Below are 22,060 nucleotides of genomic sequence, written 5' to 3'. Positions count from 1 at the left end.
GAAATAAGTAAGCACATCAAGCGGTAACAAGGTTGGACAAGGGACAATTAGAAATTAAATTGCTTATAAATTGTCTTGTTAAAGTAGGTCTTGGTTGTGTGTAGTCCAAAAAGATGAGATGTATAGTTTTTGGTGCTAAATATCCTTCAGTCTCGATGGAAAAGGAGTATAGAAGAGACCTTGATACTGTAAATTGATCTGAAATGGTCTTTGAAAAGTAAGTCATTGTGTTGTTTTTTCCAAAAAGCAGTAAAGTATAGTAGTGGGTGAAAAAGATAAGTACTTCAAGGTGGAAAATGGGTTTAGGATGGACATTAAGAAAGTAACTTGCTCTGAAATGATCTTTGAAAAGTATTTCTTGGTGTTGGGACATTCAAAAAGCTGTAAAGTATAGTTGTGGGTGAAAAAGATAAGTACTTCAGGTTGCAAAATGGGTTTAGGAGGGACATTAAGAAAGTAACTTGCTCTGAAATGGTCTTTAAAAGGTATTTCTTGGTGTTGAGGTATCCAAAAAGCTGTAAAGTATAGTTTTGTGTGAAAAAGATAAGTACTTCAAGTTGGAAATTGTGTTTAGAAGGGGCATAAAGAAAGTAAGTTGTTCTGAAATGGTCTTTGAAAGTTATTTCTTGGTGTTGAGGTAACCAAAAGCTGTGAAGTATAGTTGTGTGTGAAAAATATAAGTACTTCAAGTTGCAAAATGGGTTTAGGAGGAACATTAAGAAAGTAACTTGCTCTGAAATGGTCTTTGAAAAGTATTTCTTGGTGTTGTGACACCCAAAAAGCTGTAAAGTATAGTTGTGGGTGAAAAAGATAAGTACTTCAAGTTGGAAAATGGGTTTAGGAGGGACATTAAGAAAGTAACTTGCTCTGAAACGGTCTTTGAAGAGTATTTCTTGGTGTTGAGGTATCCTAAAAGCTGTAAAGTATAGTTGTGAGTGAAAAAGATAAGTACTTCAAGTTGGAAAATGGGTTTAGGATGGACATTAAGAAATTAACTTGCTTGTCTTAGTCGATTACGTCATTCTATGCCCATAAATGAATTCCCATCATGACCTTCTGATAGGGTTCTACCGATTATGTAATCAATTTCTCAGAAATCCAATTGTCTTAGTCGATTACGTCATTCTATGCCCATAAATGAATTCCCGTCATGACCTTCTGATAGGGTTCTACCGATTATGTAATCAATTTCTCAGAAATCCATTTGTCCTAGTTGATTACGTCATTCTATGCCCATAAATGGATTCCCGTCATGACCTTCTGATAGGGTTCTACCGATTATGTAATCAATTTCTCAGAAATCCAATTGTCTTAGTCGATTACGTCATTCTATGCCCATAAATGGATTCCCGCCACGAGCTCCTTATAGGGTTCTACCGATTATGTAATCAATTTCTCGGGAATTCTCTCCCTTCGATTACGCAATCAATATATCTCTTCCCCACCTTCCCCTTAGAAACAACAATTAATTCCCCTTTCTTGAATCAATAATTCCCCTTAGAAACAACAAATTAATTCCCCTTTCTTGAATCAATAATTCCCCTTAGAAACAACAAATTAATTCCCATTTCGTGAAATAACAATCAATCTTGACATCACCTGTCAGACATTATTAAACTTCGCCTTGAAACAATTTGATTAATGATTGACAGTACCTGTCAGACATTATTAAACTTTGCCGGGAAACAATTTGATTAATGACTGACAGCACAGGTGTTTCAAATTTCCAATCGCTTTAATTAACCACGTGTTTTCCCTAATGACTATGCACATTGCCAAAACAACAACAACATCAACCTTGGAAATTTAGGTCATTGACCCCATTAACCACGTGTTCTCCCTAATGACTCTATGCACATGGCCAAAACAACAACAACAACAAATGTCCTGTTCGGAGTAGCGCCCCCCTTTCTAAGACATTCGCTGAAAGCGTGCACTTACAACAACAACAACATCGACCTTGACATTCGCTGAGAGCGTGCACTTACAACAACAACAACATCGACCTTGGAAAAAAGAGGTCATTGACCCCATTAACCACGTGTTCTCTCTAATGACTCTATGCCCATATTTGGTGTGGGTACGGGACCTTTAGGGTCATTTCTACTAAGACTGTATATTACCCACTATTGGTATTATAGCTGGTGAGAGCAAAATGCTGCTTGATAAATCAATCCAATATTTCTGTATGCTGTTCAATTACTTCGCGGTTATTGAAAAATATTTAGTTTTACGCTCGTGTTTTTAAGATAATTTTAATTGTATACTGAAAGTTCCTAATGTCAAAACTGGTGTAAGACTATAAAAAGCTTTATAGATCCGTTTAGTGTTGTCAAGATACATACTCATTTTTGATTCTTGAATCAATAATCCTGTTTTTTATGCGTGACGTCTGTGTTTTCAGTAAAGTGCTAGTTTTGTATAATCCTTAATGCATGGGGAAACATAACTAGTTGGTTTATTTATACTAGTTATATGGGTGTATCCCATTTGAGCGCTTTCCCATTTGAGCGCCATGGCGCGCAAATGGGAATTTCCCATTTGCGCGCCGTATTTTAATTAGTTCAGTTGTGTCCCATTTGAGCACCAGATAATATTTTGCGTTTCCTCTTCATGTTGAAAATCGCTCTTCTCTTATCCAAGTCCGAAATTGAACTGAACTGAGCTAACAATCTTGCACCCTCTTATAACATTTACTTCGAGCGCCCATTAATCCTAATTTACGATGCAAGGTCAGGTGACCTAATTGCGTAAGCGATTGCACAACCGTTTACCCACAAAATGCAATAGGATTTAGTGTGGGAGCATATTTTTTTACCCTCTTATAACAAGTATTTAGTGATGCCAGGAACAATATTTCTGGTTAGTATTAATAAGTCAGTTTGACAATGAAGAGCTCCAAGAATAAACAACTGCTAGAACACGACGGTTTCGTCTACAGATTCGATAAGCCGATTTCTGGAGGAAGAAAGAAGAGCTGGAGATGCATGAAGAAGGGATGTCTCGGGCGGTTACACACTGATTCCAGCGACGGCTCACCAGTTTCAGTTGGTACGCACGACCACAGCGCTGATCCTCTGCAGACCCAGCAGTACAAATTCCGGTCAGACCTTCGAAGCGAGTCAGCCCGTACTACTCGTCCGATTCCCGCTATCTACGACGGCCAGGTCGCAAGTGCTGCTGCCAGTGGGCTGAGTGCTTTGCCTCAGTTACCCTATAAGCACGTGAAGTCGTCCATGTACAGATCACGAAACAAGCTGATACCACCACTGCCCGCTGATACTATATCCGTACCGACGCCCTTGCCCCAGGCTTTCAGTGAGACGTCTGCAAACCAGAGATTCCTCCTCTTTCAGCTTCAAAATAACGCTGCGATTTGCTTTGCAACCGACGAGTCGTTAAGTCTGCTTGAACGAAGCCCGGAATGGTATATGGACGGCACCTTCGACTCAGCTCCTTCCCCATTCGGCCAGTTGTTCACCGTTCACGTTTTCTTCGGCGACAAGCAACTTCCCGCTGTCTTCGTGCTCATGGAGAGCAAGTCTGCGCAGCTTTACAACGACGTCTTCAGCGAGCTGATCCTACAGGCTGCGATGAAAGGAGTGACACTTCGCCCGACGACCGTCGTCTCTGATTTTGAGACCGGTCTGCTGACATCCGTGAAGCAAGTTTTTCCGGCCGCCAAGCACCGTGGGTGTTACTTCCACTTTTGCCAAGCAGTAATCAGAAACTTGGGGCGTCACTCAGTCCGTGAGCTGTACATGACCGATGCAGACTTCAACCTCTACGTTCGAAAGCTTCTGGCTCTGGCGTTCCTACCTCCAGCGATCGTCAGAATCAATTCTGGTCCAATCATTTCTCACATCGTTCGTACCTGGCCTTCGGCTCGTCCGTTTGTCACTTACTTCAGCCGTCAGTGGTTCGACCAATGTCCTCCTCATTTCTGGTCAGTCTACGGCATCCAGCGAAGGACAAACAACGACCTCGAATCATGGCACATGCGGTTTAACCGAAGAGTCGGTCGCTACCACCCGAACTTGTGGCAGTTTATCTCTTTCCTGAAGGAAGAACAAGCAGTCGTCGATTCTGCAAGGACACAGCTACTCCAGGGTCATGTCATCCATCGGACGAACAAGAAGTATGCAAGGCTGAACGAACGACTCGAAAAGCTGTCGACGGAGTACAGGGCTGGAACTCGAACAGCAGACGAGCTTCTCTTGGGTGTCGCACATAACATTTCGCCGGATGTGTGATATTAGCAGTTTTTGTTTGTATTTTTACCAATATATTAATTTGAATTATCCGTTTTTGGCACGATTTTTGGGTGATTTCGTTCCATTTCTAAACGATCGTTGTGAAATAACTCTAAAAAAAGAGCCGAATATTTCGACTTGACCAGCAAGCCTTCTTCAGCGGCAATCAGTTCTTACCCTATGAACGTGCGTAAAATCTTCACTTATATTCTTCACAAGCTTAACAAACGTTTAGCTTCTTAACTCTCAGTACAGAGTTATTTCACAACCATTGACCCAATAAAATCCTCAGTTTTCTTCGTTGTCTTCGTGGCAATAAATATTTCTACAGGTCAATGTGGCAGCAAACCACGCTTCATCCACCGCAAAATCACAATTTTGGGTTTGGCGCTCAAATGGTACTCCGTGGCGCTCAAATGGGAACAAAATTCCGTGGCGCTCAAATGGAACAAAATTCCGTGGCGCTCAAATGGGAAAGCGCTCAAATGGGAACACCCCAGTTATATTAATGTATATTAAATAGGATTTGAAGTAATGATTTTTGTCCGTTTTAAGTTTCAACTTCGCTCTTTACTTCCCTCGGAAAAACTTTGTTTTTTTGAATTAATCTTTGTTCGTTTTTGATTAAAATTTAATGCAAAAACAATGCTGCCATGATCTTTTCTATTTATACGGAATGCATGCTCGATTTAAATTTGGATGTAACTTCTTAGTTTCAGTTGAAAATACTCACAAATATGACCTATGATTCAAGTGAACATACCACTCGATGCCTATTTTTAGGCTTCTTCCGAATATAATAATTGTTTTTGGCGCAAATTCAATTTTGAACCCTTATGAAGAGAAGCTGTAACCACTTTGCATCCTATGTACCATCCTACCTTTTTTATTGTTTTTTTTTATATAAATAGTTTTTCGATTTTTCTCTCCCTACTCGGCTTATCAAAAACTTGCATTTACCCCTTAAATCAAAGAACAGTATATTTCCTTTATTCGCCGAAACAATTGATAAATAGCACAAAACACTCCCCAGAGAATATGGAGAAAGTAGGTCACATTTAGACGTTTAGTAATTAGTACTGAAAATACTTCCTAGAATACAATATTTCTTATGCCATATAAGAACACCGAATTTTCAACAATTAATCATTCATATTTTGAACTACCTCGTATTCACTAAGAATGTAAACTGAGGCAAAATTTATTCCCATGAAGTCAACAAGCAATTTCCCACAGAAAATGTAAGTCTATGATACCATTTTTCTAAGGTTGCGGAATGAAAAATATTTATACCGATATCCTGTTCTATTAAAACATTTGATCATATTTACTAAGGCAGTCAATGATGCCATAAAGAATTGTCCCTTCTCTCTCTGAAGAAATATAATTTCAAACAAAATATCATTCAAAACATTGAATACAATAAGAAATTACTAATATTCTAATGAAGGGTGTGTGCAATAGAAGCAGACTTGCCACCCCTAGTGATTTATCACTATTTCTAGTGATTTTTTATGTTGCCTAGTGATTTTTTCTAGCTAGTGATTTTCGTTCAAAAAATAGTGATTTTTACCTAAATCTAGTGATTTTTCACGATATAGCGCGTAGATTCATGATTCAATTGAATAAATGATGCAACAAGCTAACTATTAAAAAAAACACAAAATAGTGGTTCACTACAGTTCCTAATATGTTCCAGATTAGCGCTTATGCAAATATACCGCCTTTGAAAGCACGTAGATGCGAGAAACAGCTTTCTAATGAGCCATTAAGCATCTCTCTATGATATTCTGGTAAACCGCTAGCCCTGGAAAAAAAAAGGAAAAAAAGGGACACAGATCAGTGCTACCCATGCAAAAAAGTCATTTTCCTTGGTGTTCAAGGTGGGGGACTGTAATATCCTACAAGTGGTTTTCGACCATGCTGATTACAGTGGTGTACTTTCTATTTCGATCTGATGCCATTTCATGGGGCTTTAGGCTCGTTTTCAAAATCATTACAAATTTCTTTTCACGATAGATTATCACTTCTATATTTAATTAAAGCAACAGTTACTGTTTCTGATTTAGGGTCAAATGACAATTTTTTCTCACATTACTATGGGCTGTGGTTTGCTCTTTACTAGGTTGCAGCTGCCGCTGCAACCATGATTGTGTGTAATTTAAGCCAGCCTTGAAGAGAGGTATTTTTGGTTCTTTCTTGATAAAAGCTCACAAGGACTTCAAACATTTTCATGAAGACGCAAGGGATCATGCCAAATCCCAGTGGCACCACGAAGCCGTAATTGATGCTAATAACTTCTGTGATTCAATGACGATGAAGAAAAAACATCAAAGAACAACTGGATTCTGCTATATCTGATCTTATACAGATAAACCGAAGCAAACTTACATCAATTTCAAAAGCAATTATATTTTGTGGTACTCACGACATTCCTCTTCGTGGAAATTATTCAAATGAAGAAAACTTTGAAGACCTACTTCGTTTTCGCATTGCAGCAGGAGATCAAGTCCTGAAAGACCACATAACGACACAATCAAGAAAAGCTAAATATATATCTCATAGAGTCCAAAATGAGCTGATAAATATTTGTGGGACTATACTACAAGATAAAATAGTCAAAGAAGTAAATGATAGACAACCATTCTCTTTGCTAGCAGATCAGACTGCTGATATTAGTGGGAAAGAGCAGATGTCAATAGGGGTACATTAGTTAAAAACGGATTCAAACGTTGGATGGGTGATCAAAGAAGAATTTATGGGGTTTGCTGAATTTGAAAAATTAGATGCAGGAAGTATTGCTGATGCAATTTTGCATTTCAAAGACAAGATAGGACTAGACATGACAAAGCTGATTGGTTTAAGATTTGATGGATGTTTAACGATGGCCGGGAAAGATACTGGAGTTCAACGAAGAATCCAGGAAAAATATCCAAAAGCTCTGTATTTTCACTGTGCCTCTCATAGATTAAATTTAGTTGTGAATGACCTCTGTATTGTACCAGAAATTAGAAACACAATAGGCACAATAAAAAAAGTGATCCGATTCTTCGGGGAGAGCACTCTTGGAAGGAAAAAGATCCCAAAAATTCCTATTCTGTGTGAAAGAAGGTGGTCTGAGAAGTACAGATGCATACGCAACTTTTCAAACAATTTTATAGCCATCAAGGAAGCTTTGAGGCAACTTTCTACTGACAATGAGGCGAACCAAGAATCGCGTTCACAAGCTTTTCAGTTGGATATTGCAACATCATCAGTAGTTTTTATCGTATGTCTAAAAATCATTTTTTTTTTTCAGATACTCTTCGAACCTTGAGCCAGTTGTAAACAAATTGCAGTCAGTAGATTTTGACCTACATGTTGTATATATGCACGTAAAAGGGAAATTGTTATGGGTTTTTCAAAAGCACAGAGTAGAAGCAGTCACGGAATTTGAAGGAATTTTCACGGAATTACAAGAAACCTGTGATTTACTGGAATTTGAAATCAAAACACCTAGGACTACCGCAAGACAAACTCATCGCTCAAACATTTCTATGACTAATCCAATAGATTACTATAGGTTAGCTGTTTTTATTCCTTATTTGGATTCGTTAATTGTGTCACTTGAATCGAGATTCAATGACCACGACAAAACCCTGTTCAAAGGAATTCTTATTCATCCCAACATCTTAAAAAATACGGAGCACGATACATTTGTTAAGGCTATGAAAGATCTATGTTAAGCTCTATGACAATGAAAATTTAGAAGTGGAAGCAAGAACCTGGTACGATGTGTGGAAAAACAAAGACTGGGATGAGGAAGAGAAATTTGTAGATCTCTTCTCTGAAACTACATTTTCCCCTTCAATTATGAGAGCCCTTATTAACTATCTAACCATCCCACCAACAACATGTACTGTGGAAAGATCCTTTAGCACCCTGAGGCGAATTAAAACATGGCTGAGGAGCACTATGAGTGAAGAACACCTATCAAGTTTGAGTTTATTAAGCATTCACAGGTGTAGAGTACAAGAGCTCAATTTGGAAGAGCTGGCTATAGACAAATTTTCCAAACAGAAGCGAAATCTACAATTTGATTTTTCTGAAAAGTTATAATTTTGTGATTTAAAGATCATATGAAAGTTACTTTTCATGGGTTAATTCATTTTTTTTAAGATTTGGATAAATCCAAATCTTAAATTTGTTTTTTTATTTTTTGAATTCGTAATATCCTCTTCATATAATATCGCCGTCAATGATCTGAAAAAAGTTGTTACGGGTTCTTTGAGCACAATATCAGTTTGGAAGCACCACCCTCAGCTCACTTCTTCATTTCAGGAAAATAAGTGATGGTAGTAGTATGCTATCTATATATTTGACGCGTACATCGACGCGTACATCATATGCTATCTATATATTTGACGTGTACAATGGAACTAACATTTGGAACTTACATTTGGAACTTACATCGTAAAAACCTATCGAACCGGTTATACTCGGACCATAATGATAAACAATACTCAGCTTACATCCTGAGGGAGTACACCGTATCAATAGATACTGATTATAAATAATTTATTCATCATTAGTACTTGCAAGATACCATAGCTATGAGGCCATGGCAACCAATCCATAGCAACCAGTTTCAATATAAAAACGTATTTTCAATTTAATTCATATTAGTAAGAAAATAGAATTCAGAGAGAGAACAGTTTGTTTATACTCTTTTATTTGACAAGATATTTATTAGCAAAAATGAGTGCTATGTTTACACTATTAGAAGTTGATAGTGGAGCTGGTAGCAGCAATGATACAAAGATGAGAGTACCAAACATAGCAGTAAAAATTGCAAGAGAATCTAGACTAAGCCTTGAATAGGATGATATGTATCCAAGATATGTTATATCATTGAGCAAATTCAAATTGGAGGAGCAGTTAACCTTTGCAGCGAAACTTGACTTAGTGCATATAAATAGACTTCAAGCTGCTTTAAATACAATAGTGAATTATATTGAGGAGAATAAGTTGTATCAGTAATTGAGGATTATTATTGTTGTAACTATATACAATAAAAATGTTTCTAAATCGAAAATGTTAGATATTTTATAGCAGGTCACCGAGTATTATTCAATTAAGAAAATCCCAGTTAATCTGAAGTAAGTTTTAAGAGTGTTAACATTAAAAAATGGATGGATTTGAGAAACAGAAAATTATACGGAATATTGTGCTTATGGAAAAATGTTTGACTCTAGATGACGATTTTCTGGCGTTATCTTTTCAAAGGAAAATATTTCCTTAAAGAATACTTATCGATATAATGAAAAATGATTCTCCATCTTTGGAATATTGTATGAAACTTTTATGCTGTGGTCCAAACGCATTTACAAAATTTATTGACAAATTAATCGAAACAAAACAAAACTGTATTGTGGATTTGCTTTTGAACACACTGCCTTAGAAATTTAAAACCATATCCAAATGATTTTTAATGAGAAAAATGAATCAAGAATTTGTAAGATCTTGTCCAAACAGGTTTTATTATATCATTCGATTATTCCTCTCTCTCTCACTCTCCCTCTCAATTTATCGATTGTATGTCAGTTTTATTTTGGCGGTGAGAGTTTCAACACCGGAAAAAATGTTCTACACCTGTCCACTGTGCATGTGGAAAAAAAAGAAAAAAAGATGCCGTATAGGCAGAATGCTGTTATCGCTGCCACTTTTCTTGATTTTCAAGCCGATATATTTCCCTTAATGTTCAAGCTAGGGGACAGAAAGTTTCCTATATAAAGGTTTCGGACAAGTGGTTCTAATGATGTACTTTTTGTTCTGATCTGACTCTATTTTTAGGAGGTATGGTTTATTATATTTCTTAACATTAAACATGATCGTCTCTTACTAGGTTGCTAGCTACCGTTGCAATCCGGATGACTGTTTCTAGTAATTTTCTTTTTGGTTAATCAGTATCAAGTTAATGCAAAGCAAACACTCTATCATGTCAACTAAAGTTCTTAGCAAAGCTGAAAATTTTGAGAAGGGAAACAAAGTATGGTGCCCTGCAGGAGAAAAGAGAGCAGTAGTGAAGAAGGTGAATATATTTAAATCTACTAGAATTTCTAAACTCGCACCTGGAGCTACGAAAGTGGACTTGAAAAATAACAATTCTGGTCAGATGGACAAAAACGTCATCAATTTTCAAAAATTGAAATGATTGCTGGTAGCAAACAGATTGATCCGTTCGAAAAACTAGACAAAGAGATTGCCGGAATTGCCAAAATGTTATCCATGTTTTATAGACCCCCAGAAGTGAAGAAAAATTTCAGATTACAGAAAGAAATAATGGATTCTATACGACAGACCAACTCACTTGCGGAAAAATTCAAAAGATATCAAAGCCAAATTGAAAAACGTGATTTAGAGGGAATCTTATCCAGTTCTTATTTTCATGCTTCCAAACTGAGTTCAACTGTATCCAACTTAGAAAAAGAAATGAAAAAGATGCAAAATGTAGAATGTATATCAGCAAAAAACATTTTTCAATCCGAGCCAACGGCGATTGATTCTAAAAAGGTAGATAATATCACGAATCCGACTGCTGGGAGTGGCCTCAATTTCTATATCAGAATTGGCTATATTCTGAAGACATTATCAACGCTTCGTGATTCGCAAGTGGCTAAAGTGAACAAGTTGATTTCGGACATAGAATGTCTCAAGAACGATAAGAGCAAGGAAAAACAAAATAAAGCCCCAGAAAAAGAGAGTGCTGATGAAGCCAAGAAAAATAAGGGTGGAAACTCAAACTTGAATAAAAGAAATTGAACTGTACCAAAGGCTACAATTTGTACGAGAATTCCAAATGAGGCTCAAGAAGAAGGTTTACATTTAAGCCAGAACAAAACTGAGACCATGAGTTAGAACAAAGTGAGCCAGGATCAAAAAATATGTTCAGATAATTAGTTACAAAGTGGTACAAAGCTGAGCTCAAGGAAAAAGCCTTCTTCTAGTGGTGAACTGGATGAAAGTGGCAGCACCTCAAATATGAAAAAAAAGAACGAAAAAGAAATTTTTCAGCAAAACCCGGAGGAATTTTGTCCAAGGTTCATCATCAGATAGTTGGTGGAGGCGTGGTTCAATGCCTAGCTTAGAAAAATATACTCCTTCCAGTGATATAGAAGTTACCAGAGCCAACACTTCAGATGAAGAGAACCAGGTAAAAATAGATGCTGTCACAAAGAAAAGACAGTTTAATGGAAAAATCAATTGTTGACAACCGAGACAAAGTCACAGTTACCAATGTGTATGTGCCACCGTGCAGAAGAGGTGTAAACTACAAAAAAGAAGAGCCATATGCTGGTCCCAGAGTTATTGTAATAAGGCAGCCAAGAGGGCCAGATGGAACCAGAGGTTTTAAAAAAGAGTATTTTCAGAACTTCCACCAAACACGTGATGGCGTTGATAACAAGACCATATCTCCAGAGCGAAATTCTGTCGGATGAATCAGTTTCATTTAAATTTTCTGTTCTTTTATTTCTGTTAAAGTGTGTTTAATAAATGTACAAAGAACCAAAATATTGTAACTTATACAAATAATGATCGGTAGAAACAGAGAGATTTATAAGAGTTAGAAGGTGAGATGTCAGATAACTAACAGAAGTAAGCTTCTCGGTAAAACTAAAGTCAGTTCTTTTATGCCTAGGTTGGCCCCCTTAGAAGTGGCGACAATTCCAAACTGTTCGTAAGATATTGCTGTAACATCCTTTTGACAACCTGCATACAGATGGCGTGTTGTGATTAAGTTTACCTCACCCCCCTCCCAAACACAAAAAAATTCCTTTAACATTTCACCTTCATACCCTTAGGCATAGTTGTAATAATAGTTGTAATAGTATAAAAGTATATTTTGGTTTCTTTAACATGTGTCTCATCAAGTCCTGGAAGTTTCAACTTAATACAATTAGCCATTGCTATGACATTACTGATATTTCCTTTTTATAACATGTTTGTTCATATACTTCTTGAAATTTTCATCTCAATATTATTAGCCCTACTAGTAATTGCAATAGAAGTAGTAGTTGAAGCCGTATTAGTACTAGCGTGCACATATTGCCTTTTAGTTAGATAATCTTCACCTTTAAATATTTTCTTTTGGCGTCATTGAGCAACAAGGACAATTACTTTTTCTCACTGGAAGCAGTAAATCTTCTTGTTTATCAGTAAATCTCCTTTTTTAAATCTTCTTGTTATTTTCGTCGCTAATAGTGGGGCACCAAAACACCAAAGAGATATCCTTACGGGCTCGTTTGAAAGCTAGTTTTTCTATTTATATGTTTTTTGTAAGTAACTCACAGCAATCGATGCGCACAATTTTCCAAAATAAACCCAATATATTTAAACAAACATATAACAACCACATGTTTACGACAACTGTTTATAGAGACGAAAACGTGTGTTGCTTGTCGAGTTTATGCAGCCGAGAATGAAAATTGCTGGATATTTTTATTGCAGAACTTTGTGTCGGCTACGGAGAGTTACTTGAAACAAAAAAGAGACATGCTGACTTCTGGATTGTTCTGATTTACAACAGTAGCCGTCCTCACACTGCTCCAGATCCTTTAGTAATTAAAATGGGACATTTTTGAACACCAAACATTTAGTTGTGACTTACACTGAGTGACTGCCATTTTCCGTTGTTTAACTGAACTGAAGAAGTGACTTGGGGACAGTATGTCCAATCCCTTTTCATCCGCTGATTAAGCGTGTTCACCCTTTTTTCTAAGATAAACAAGTTTTCTTGCGCTCATGACTTTCGATATTTGAACTTGAGGATTTCACTCATTTGAAATTACCGTTATTTACTGCTGAAATTCCTCAGACTCTTTTGAAGCTATCCAAATTCTACTTTTAGAGTTTTGGTATTTATTGGCTAGTGTTGCCATACGCATTACCATAAACACCTTGAACCTAGTTATTAAAAGCAAAGAAGACATTTCGGTTCGGCGAAAAACCAGACGTTATTGTGGTTGTTTTGCAAAGATGTGTAACTTGATTTTAATTTTGACGTTGGATGGTCATTTTACCAGTTCTTATTTTAGATTGAATTCCCTGACAAAACCTCTTGTAATATAAGAGCCCAAAATTTCGTTGCATAATTTTATTAAGAAATCGAAGAACAAATAAACCGTCCAAAGAGGTTTCTATAAGGCACTGGACATAATAAGAGACTAGCTCACAAAAATATAATATGCACTTTTACTTTTATTAAGAACGTATAAATTCCGTCTTAATTGGTGTCACGGCTTGTCTTATTGGTAAACGAATGTAATACGGATGCTACATCTTGAGGTGACACTATAAATTTCATGAAAAAAAAATCTTCAATGTTTATATCAAAGTGTTTCTTGGGTTTTATATTTCAAAATTAATATTGTAAAACTTGCAATTTGAGCATCTCAAAACATAACACAGCATGCGGAGAATTCGCTTGACGGATAACTTGTAATTTCTACCACAGTTTGTATAATGGGATTTCTGAGTTTGTAAACATAAATGTCCAAAAGCAAAATGAAATGAGTATATGGATATTGTTTGCACCAATTTAGATTTTTAAGGATTTTTGGCCACTAATGACAAGAATAAAATCAAAATTGTAGTACCAGTATCCTTAAATGTTTGTCTATTAATTTGACGAGGCTGATATTTTGTCTCTCTGCAGTATTTCTATAACGATAGAGAATAATAAATAAAAGCGAATAACTCCTTTACAACTTAAATACAAAAAAACAACGAAAGAGAAAGCCCAAAACATCGGAAAAGATAATTAAAGCTAGTTAAACTATCTAGAAGAGTAATCGTATGGATTGCTCATATTGCGGCTATAAAAACTAGCATTTGGCGTGACAAAATTGTGGGGATAGCTAGGTGGATACATGTGCATTGCTGGCCGGGTTGGGTATGGTGATGACCGGGTCTTTGATGTGTACCCAGTGTAAACAGGACTGTATTGGCCAAATTCTCCAGGATACTGTCCAACCACGTTGAGAGATGCAGTACCAGTTAATACTTGTGTTCTTGCGTCTATATTTGACAGGACTACACTTGTTGATGGTGACTGAGAGAGGATATCGTCTATAAGAAAGTTTTGTTAGGCTAATTATTATATAGATAGGTGTTAAAGCCAAATTTCCGTTTTCTATGTTGAGTTTTCTAGTACCATGGATATGGAGAATTTCTTTATCTTTTGACTAATAGATACACTGTATAAAGAGCCCTCATGCTTGATATTATTCAAAGAAATTTGAAGTTATTATTTATTAACATTTAAAACTAAGGTTACAAACAATGAAAACAGATATACTATCAGTACTTACACATTTCTAAAACACCCTCTAAAGTTTTCGGCAGTCCCTTACTTTCCACGTAGTATTCGTATTTTACGTCTTTTAAGGGCTAGAAACCCTCCTTACATATTCCAAATAATAAGACAAATTAATTGGAGCAAAAAAGCATAAAATAGTGTTTTATTTTTAAGAATTAAAAATTTGAATCAGTTTTGACGCTGCCACTTTTCTGAAAACGAAAATATACAAAATAATACGAGTAAAAACGGAAATTGGGGTAGGCTATATTTGATTTAACGACTTGGAGTTAAGAAATACTCCAATGGGGCAAACAGAAAAATGAACAATATCCTGCATTTTTATCAATTTCCTTAGATATGATTATAGGCCTAGGCTGCTATCTTTAGATTGGACATTCAAGCTTGAAGGTCAGCAAGCTTGAATGGTTTTTAATGTTTTCAGTAAAATGTACAGTTATTATCATATGCAATAAAACTTATCAGGTTTACTGTAGACTACTCTTCCCCATTGGTAAGCTTGTATGTAATCTTGCTCATTGCTTGTATATTCAAAAAAAGAAGTAATTATGTTCCGTTTTTTTCATTTTGTGAGGAAAATCAACCAACCGACCATAAAAAAACAAAGACAAAACAAAATAGATAAGATAATTTCGGAGACCACATTGCCTTAGTAGGGAGCTATTAAGAGGTCCGAGACTTACATAATTTATTCAAGGATTATTGATCGAGTCTAATGGGGTCAATGCTCCCTTTTTCAAGGTCAATTTATTTGTTGTTTCTAGGTGTAATGATCCCGGGACGAAGTTTGCACCTGCGCATTGAATTCTAACGGGACAATGTATTGATCGACTCGAGGGGAACTAGATTTCTGAGAAATTGATTACATAATCTGACCGTGAATTATTGATCCACGAAAGGGAATTAAGAACCAATATGGCTTCTTTGGCCTTTAGTTTCAGGAATTAGAAATGACATCACTCGATTTCTAGAATTTATGCGGGACTCTAAAGAGATAGAAATTCCATTTTTAAATATGGCTTAGCTGATCTTTAGGTCACAGGGATAAATTAATATTCTATCGAAACCTTAATAGTGTAGCTAGGTACACCTTTGAGATGAAGACAGATTGAATATATTTAACGCGGGAAATGGTTTATTGGGAATTTCAAATGTGACTGCGCAGGGATGTCGAAACAAAGGAACACGCAGAAATTACTTTTAGGAGATTATTTGGGCGAAACCGTTTGAGACATTTTAGGGGATTAGTTGGGCGAAACCGTTTGAGACATTTGAGAAGATGATTTAGGTAAAACAGTTTGAGACATTTTAGAAAATGATTTTAGAAGATGATTTGGGGTGAAACTCTGTGGTCGTTATAATACACACGTTCCATTCGAACAGTGTTGTGAGGTCCCCTATCCCAACCCCAAAAGGACCCCATCCTCCCGAGCATCCCAAGGGGCCCCCTCAAAGGGGCCCCTCCCCCCGGGGCCCCAAAAGATCCCTCCGGGCCCTCATCCCCCCGGGCCTCCAAAGGGCCCCCCAAAAGCCTCCAGGGGCCCCCAAAGGCTCCTCGGGCCCCTGAAGGGCTCCAGGCCCCCCAAAGGTCCCCCCGGGGGCCCCAAAGAGCCCCTCTCCATATTTTAGAGTTTTAGTTTGATGTTAGCTTACAGTTTTAGTTAGAGTTATAGTTTAGTTTAATTATAGTTCAGAGTCTAGAGTTTCAAGTTAGACTCTCAGCACTTAGAGTTTTAGTTAGAGTTATATTTTATTTTAGTTTTAATTAAGTGTTTTGAACTTGTAGTTTAGTTTTAGCTAAACGTTTTAGTTTAGAATTTTAGCCTAGAGTCTTAGCTTATAGTTTTTTGCTGCACTTTTAGTTTAGTTTAGTATTAGTTAAGAGTTTCAGTTTAGAGTTGTAGTTTCGTTTTAGTAAAGAATTTTAGTTTAGAGTTGTAGTTTAGTTTGAGTTAAGAGTTTTAGTTTAAGGTTTTAGCTTGGAGTATTAGCTTAGAGTTTTAGTTAGAATTATAGTTTAGCTTAATTTTAGTTAAGAGTCTTAGTTTAGACTTTAGAGTTTAGAGTTTTAGTTAGAGTTATAGTTTAGTTTAATTTTTGTTAAGAGTTTTAGTTAAGAGTTATAGTTTAGTTTTAGTTAAGAGTTTTAGTTTAGATTTTCAGTTTGGTAATAGCTTACAGTTTTAGTTAGAGTTATAGCAGTTAAGAGTTTTAGTTTAGAGTTTAAAGTTTTACTTTAGAGTCTTAGCTTGGAGTTTCAGTTAGAGTTATAGTTTAGTTTAGTTTTAGTTAAGAGTTTTTGTTTAGAGTTTAGAGCCTTAGCTTAGAGTTTTAGTTAGAATTTAGAGTTTTAGTTTAGAGTCTTAGCTTAGAGTTTTAGTTAGAGTTATAGTTTAGTTTAATTTTTGTTAAGAGTTTTAGTTTAGAGTTATAGTTTAGTTTTAGTTAAGAGTTTTAGTTTTGAGTTTCAGTTTGGTATTAGCTTACAGTTTTAGTTAGAGTTATAGCAGTTAAGAGTTTCAGTTTAGAGTTTTAGTTTAGAGTTTTAGTTAAGAGTTTTTTGTTTAGAGTTTAGAGTCTTAGCTTAGAGTTTTAGTTAGAGTTTTTGTTTAGAGTTTTAGTTGTATGTATAGTTTAGTTTAGTTTTAGTTGAGAATTTAGAGTTTTAGTTTAGAGCCTTAGCTTAGAGTTTTTGTTAGAGTTTAGAGTTTTAGTTTAGTTTTAGTTAGGAGCTTTAGTTTAGATCTCTAGTTTAGTTTTACTTTAGAGTTTAGTTTAGAATTTACAGTTTTAGTTTACAGTTTTACTTTAGAGTTTTAGTTAGAGTTACAGTTTTAGTTCAGTTTTAGTTATGAGTTTTAGTTTAGATATTGGAATTTTTGTTTTGAGTCTTAGCTTAGAGTTATAGTTAGAGTTATAGTTTAGTTTAGTTTTAATTCAGAGTTTTAGTTAAGAGTCTTAGCTTAGAGTTTTAGTTAGAGTTATAGTTTACTTTAGTTTTAGTTAAGAATTTTAGTTTAGAGGTTTTGTTTAGTTTTAGATAAGAATTTTAGTTTAGAGTTTAGAGTTTTCGTTGCACTTTTAGTTTAGTTTAGTTTTAGATAAGAGTTTTAGTTTAGACTTTCAGTTTGGCATTATCTTACATTTTTTGTTTAGAGTTTAGAGTCTTAGCTATGAGTTTTTGTTTAGAGTCAGAGTTTAGAATATCAGTTTTATTTATAGTTTAGTTTATTTTTAGTTGATAATTTAAAGTTTTGGTTTTGAGTGTTAGCCTAGAGTTTTTGTTTAGTTTAGTTTTAGTTAAAAATTTTAGTTTTGATCTACATTTTAGTTTTGCTTAAGAGTTTTAGTTTAGAGTTTATAGTTTTAGTTTACAGTTTTACTTTAGAGTTTTAGTTAGAGTTACAGTTTTAGTTTAGTTTTAGTTATGAGTTTTAGTTTAGATATTGGAATTTTAGTTTTGAGTCTTAGCTTAGAGTTATAGTTAGAGTTTAGTTTAGTTTAGTTTTAATTCAGAGTTTTAGTTTAGAGTCTTAGCTTAGAGTTTTAGTTAGATTTATAGTTTACTTTAGTTTTAGTTAAGAATTTTAGTTTAGAGGTGTTGTTTAGTTTTAGATAAGAGTTTTAGTTAAGAGTTTAGAGTTTTCGTTGCACTTTTAGTTTAGTTTAGTTTTAGATAAGAGTTTTAGTTTAAAGTTTCAGTTTGGTATTAGCTCACAGTTTTTGTTTAGAGTTTAGAGTCTTAGCTTAGAGTTTTAGTTAGAGTTTAGAGTCTTAGCTTACAGTTTTAGTTCTATTTATAGTTTAGTTTAGTTTTAGTTGAGAATTTAGAGTTTTAGTTTAGAGTCTTAGCTTAGAGTTATAGTTTAGTTTAGTTTTAGTTAGGAGCTTCAGTTTAGATCTCTAGTTTAGTTATACTTAAGAGTTTTAGTTTAGAGTTTATAGTTTTAGTTTACAGTTTTACTTTAGAGTTTTAGTTAGATTTATAGTTTTAGTTTAGTTTTAGTTAAGATTTTTAGTTTAGATATGGGAGTTTTAGTTTTGAGTCTTAGCTTAGAGTTTTAGTTAGAGTTGTAGTTTAGTTTAGTTTTAATTCAGAGTTTTAGTTTAGAGTCTTAGCTTAGAGTTTTTCTTAGAGTTATAGTTTAGTTTACTTTTAGTTAAGAATTTTAGTTTAGAGGTGTTGTTTAGTTTTAGATAAGAGTTATAGTTTAGGGTTTTAGTTAGAGTTATAGTTTAGTTAAGTTTTAGTTTAGAGTCTAGAGTTTTAATTTAGAGCGTTAGCTTAGAGTTTTAGTTATAGTAGTTTACTTTGGACTTATACTTTAGTTTTAACAAAACGTTTTAGCTTACAGTCTTAGAGTATAGACATATCTTAAGATTTTTTTAATTGCACTTTTAGTTTAGTTTATTTTCAGATAGAAGTTTTAGTTTAGAGTTTCAGTTTGATATTAGCTTACAGTTTTAGTTAGATACATAGTAGTTAAGAGTTTTAGCTTAGAGTTTAGAGTTTTAGTTTAGAGTCTCAGCTTAGAGTTTTAGTTAGAGTTATAGTTAAGTTTACTTTTAGTTAAATGTTTTGTTTAGAGTTTAGAGTCTTAGCTTAGAGTTTTAGTTAGAGTTTAGAGTTTTAGTTTAGAGTTTTAACTTAGATTTTTTTTGTTAGAGTTATAGTTTAGTGTCGTTTAGATATTGGAGGTTTAGTTTGAGTCTTAGCTTAGAGTTTTAGTTAGAGTTATAGCATAGTTTAGTTTTAATTCAGAGTTTTAGTTTAGAGTCTTAGCTTAGAGTTTTTCTTAGAGTTATAATTAAGTTTAGTTTTAGTTAAGAATTTCAGTTTAGAGGTGTTGTTTAGTTTTAGATAGGATTTCTAGTTTAGAGTTCAGAGTTTTAGTTAGAGCTGTAGTTTATTTTACTTTTAGTTTAGAGTCTAGAGTTTTAATTTAGAGTGTTAGCTTAGAGTTTTAGTTTAGAGTTTACTTTAGTTTTAGTTAAGAGTTTTAGTTTAGACTTATAGTATAGTTTTAGTTTAGAGTTTTAGTTTAGAGTTGTAATTTAGATTTAGTTTTAGTTAAGAGTTATAGTTTAGAGTTGTTGTTTAGTTTTAGTTAAGAGTTTTAGTTTAGAGTTGTTGTCTAGTTATAGATATGAGTTTTAGTTTAGAGTTGTTGTCTAGTTTTATTTAATAGTTTTAGTTTAGACTTATAGTTTATTTTTAGTTAAGAGTTTTAGTTTAGAGTTTTTGTTTAGTTTTAGATATGAGTTTTATTTTAGAGTTTTAGTTTGATATTAGATTACAGTTTTAGTTAGAATTATAGTTTAGTTTAGTTGTAGTTTAGAGTCTATAGTTTCAAGTTAGACTCACAACACTTAGAGTTTTAGTCAGAGTTGTATTTTATTTTAGTTTTAGTTAAGCGTTTTTGGACTTAGAGTTTAGTTTTAGCTAACGCTTTAGCTTAGAGTTTTAGAGTAAAGTCATAGCTTAGAGTTTTTTCATTGCACTTTTAGTTTAGTTTTGTTTTAGATAAGAGTTTTAGTTTAGAGTTTTAGTTTGGTATTAGCTTACAGTTTTAGTTAGAGTTATAGTAGTTAAGGGGTTTTAGTTTAGAGTTTAGAGTTTTAGTTTAGAACCTTAGCTAAGAGTTTTAGTTAGAGTTATAGTTTAGTTTTGTTTTAGTTAAGAGTTTTTGTTTAAAGTTTAGAGTCTTAGCTTAGAGTTTTAGTTAGAGTTTAGAGTTTTAGTTTAGAGTCTTAGCTTATAGTTTCAGTTCTATTTAAAGTTTACTTTAGTTTTAGTTGAGAATTTAGAGTTTTAGTTTAGAGTCTTAGATTAGAGTTATAGCTTAGAGTTTTTCCTTGCACTTTTAGTTTAGTTTAGTTTCAGATAAGAGTTTTAGTTTAGAGTTTCAGTTTGGTATTAGCTTATAGTTTTAGTTAGAGTTATAGTAGTTAAAAGTTTTAGTTTAGAGTTTAGAGTTAAAGTTCAGAGTCTTTGCTAAGAGTTTTAGTTAGAATTATAGTTTAATTTAGTTTTAGTTGACAATTTTAGTTTAGAGGTGTTGTTTAGTTTTAGATAAGAGTTTCAGTTTATGGTTTAGAATTTTAGTTTGATTTTATTTTTAATTTAGAGTCTAGATTTTTAGTTTAGAGTGTTAGCTTAGAGTTTTAGTCAGAATTATAGTTTACTTTAGTTTTACTTTAGAGTTATAATTTAGTTTAGTTTTAGTTAGGAGCATTAGCTTAGATATCTAGTTTACTTTACCTAAGAGTTTTAGTTTAGAGTTTATAGTTTTAGTTTACAGTTTTACTTTATATTTTTAGTTAGAGTTATAGTTTTAGTTTAGTTTTAGTTAAGAGTTTTAGTTTAGATATTGGAGTTTTAGTCTTGAGTCTTAGCTTAGAGTTTTATTTAGAGTTATAGTTTAGTTTAGTTTTAATTCAGAGTTTTAGTTTAGAGTCTTAGCTTAGAGTTTTAGTTAGAGTTATAGTTTAGTTTAGTTTTAGTTAATAAATTTTAGTTTAGAGGTGTTGTTTAGTTTTAGTTAAGACTTTTAGTTTAGAGTTTAGAGTTTTAGTTAGAGTTATAGTTTAGTTTAGTTCTAGTTTAGAGTCTAGAGTTTTAATTTAGAGTGTTAGTTTAGAGTTTTAGTTAGAGTTATAGTTTACTTTAGTTTTAGTTAAGAGTTTTAGTTTAGTTTTATTTAAGAGTTTTAGTTTAGAGTTGTAGTTTAGTTTTAGTAAAGAGTTTTAGTTTTGAGTTGTAGTTTAGTTTTAGTTAAGAGTTTTAGTTTAGAGTTTTAGCTTAGAGTCTTAGCCTAGAGTTTTAGATAAAGTTATAGTTTAGTTTAATTTTAGTTAAGATTTTTAGTTTAGACTTCAGAGTTTTAGTTGGAAGCTTGGAGTTTTAGTTAAAGTTATAGTTTAGTTTAATTTTTGTTAAGAGTTTTAGTTTAGAGTTATAGTTTAGTTGTAGTTCAGAGTCTAGAGTCTCAAGTTAGACTCTCAGCACTTAGAGTTTTAGTTAGAGTTATATTTTATTTTAGATTTAGTTAAGTGTTTTGGGATTTGTAGTTTAGTTTTAGCTAAACGTTATAGTTTAGAGTTTTAGCCTAGAGTCATAGCTTAGAGTTTTTCATTGCACTTTTAGTTTAGTTTAGTTTTAGATGAGTTTTAGTTTAGAGTTTCAGTTTGGTATTAGCTTACAGTTTTAGTTAGAGTTATAGTAGCTAAGAGTGTTAGTTTAGAGTCTCAGCTTAGAGTTTTAGTTAGAGGTATAGTTTAGTTAAGAGTTTTAGTTTAGAGTTTAAAGTTTTAGTTTATCGTTTTAGGTTTCTCAACGTTTAAGTTAGGTTAGGTTATCATGAGCGCTCATGATAACCTAACCTAACTTAAACGTGGGGGCCCGGGGGTCTTTGGAGGGGGGGGGGTCCTTTGGAGGCCCGGGGGGATG

General features: G+C 34.0%; 1 protein-coding gene across 1 annotated transcript in view; it reads right to left on the bottom strand.

The window, feature by feature from the left end:
- Positions 1–13,371: 13,371 nt before the first annotated feature.
- Positions 13,372–22,060, bottom strand: part of LOC148954559 (T-box transcription factor TBX20-like) — a 44,279-nt gene continuing 35,590 nt past the window's right edge. Inside the window, exon 8 of the mRNA XM_089087148.1 lies at positions 13,372–14,360. Within this exon, the coding sequence (XP_088943274.1) occupies positions 14,068–14,360 (293 nt within the window). The 3' untranslated portion in view covers positions 13,372–14,067. The remainder of the gene's footprint in view (positions 14,361–22,060) is intronic.

This window comes from Artemia sp. Qi Xiang Cuo, chromosome 3, assembly GCF_049724085.1.
Source record: "Artemia sp. Qi Xiang Cuo chromosome 3, ASM4972408v1, whole genome shotgun sequence".
Lineage (NCBI taxonomy): Eukaryota > Metazoa > Arthropoda > Branchiopoda > Anostraca > Artemiidae > Artemia > Artemia sp. Qi Xiang Cuo.
The sequence above is the reverse complement of the archived record's forward strand: the minus strand, read 5'-3'. Positions and strand labels throughout refer to the sequence as shown.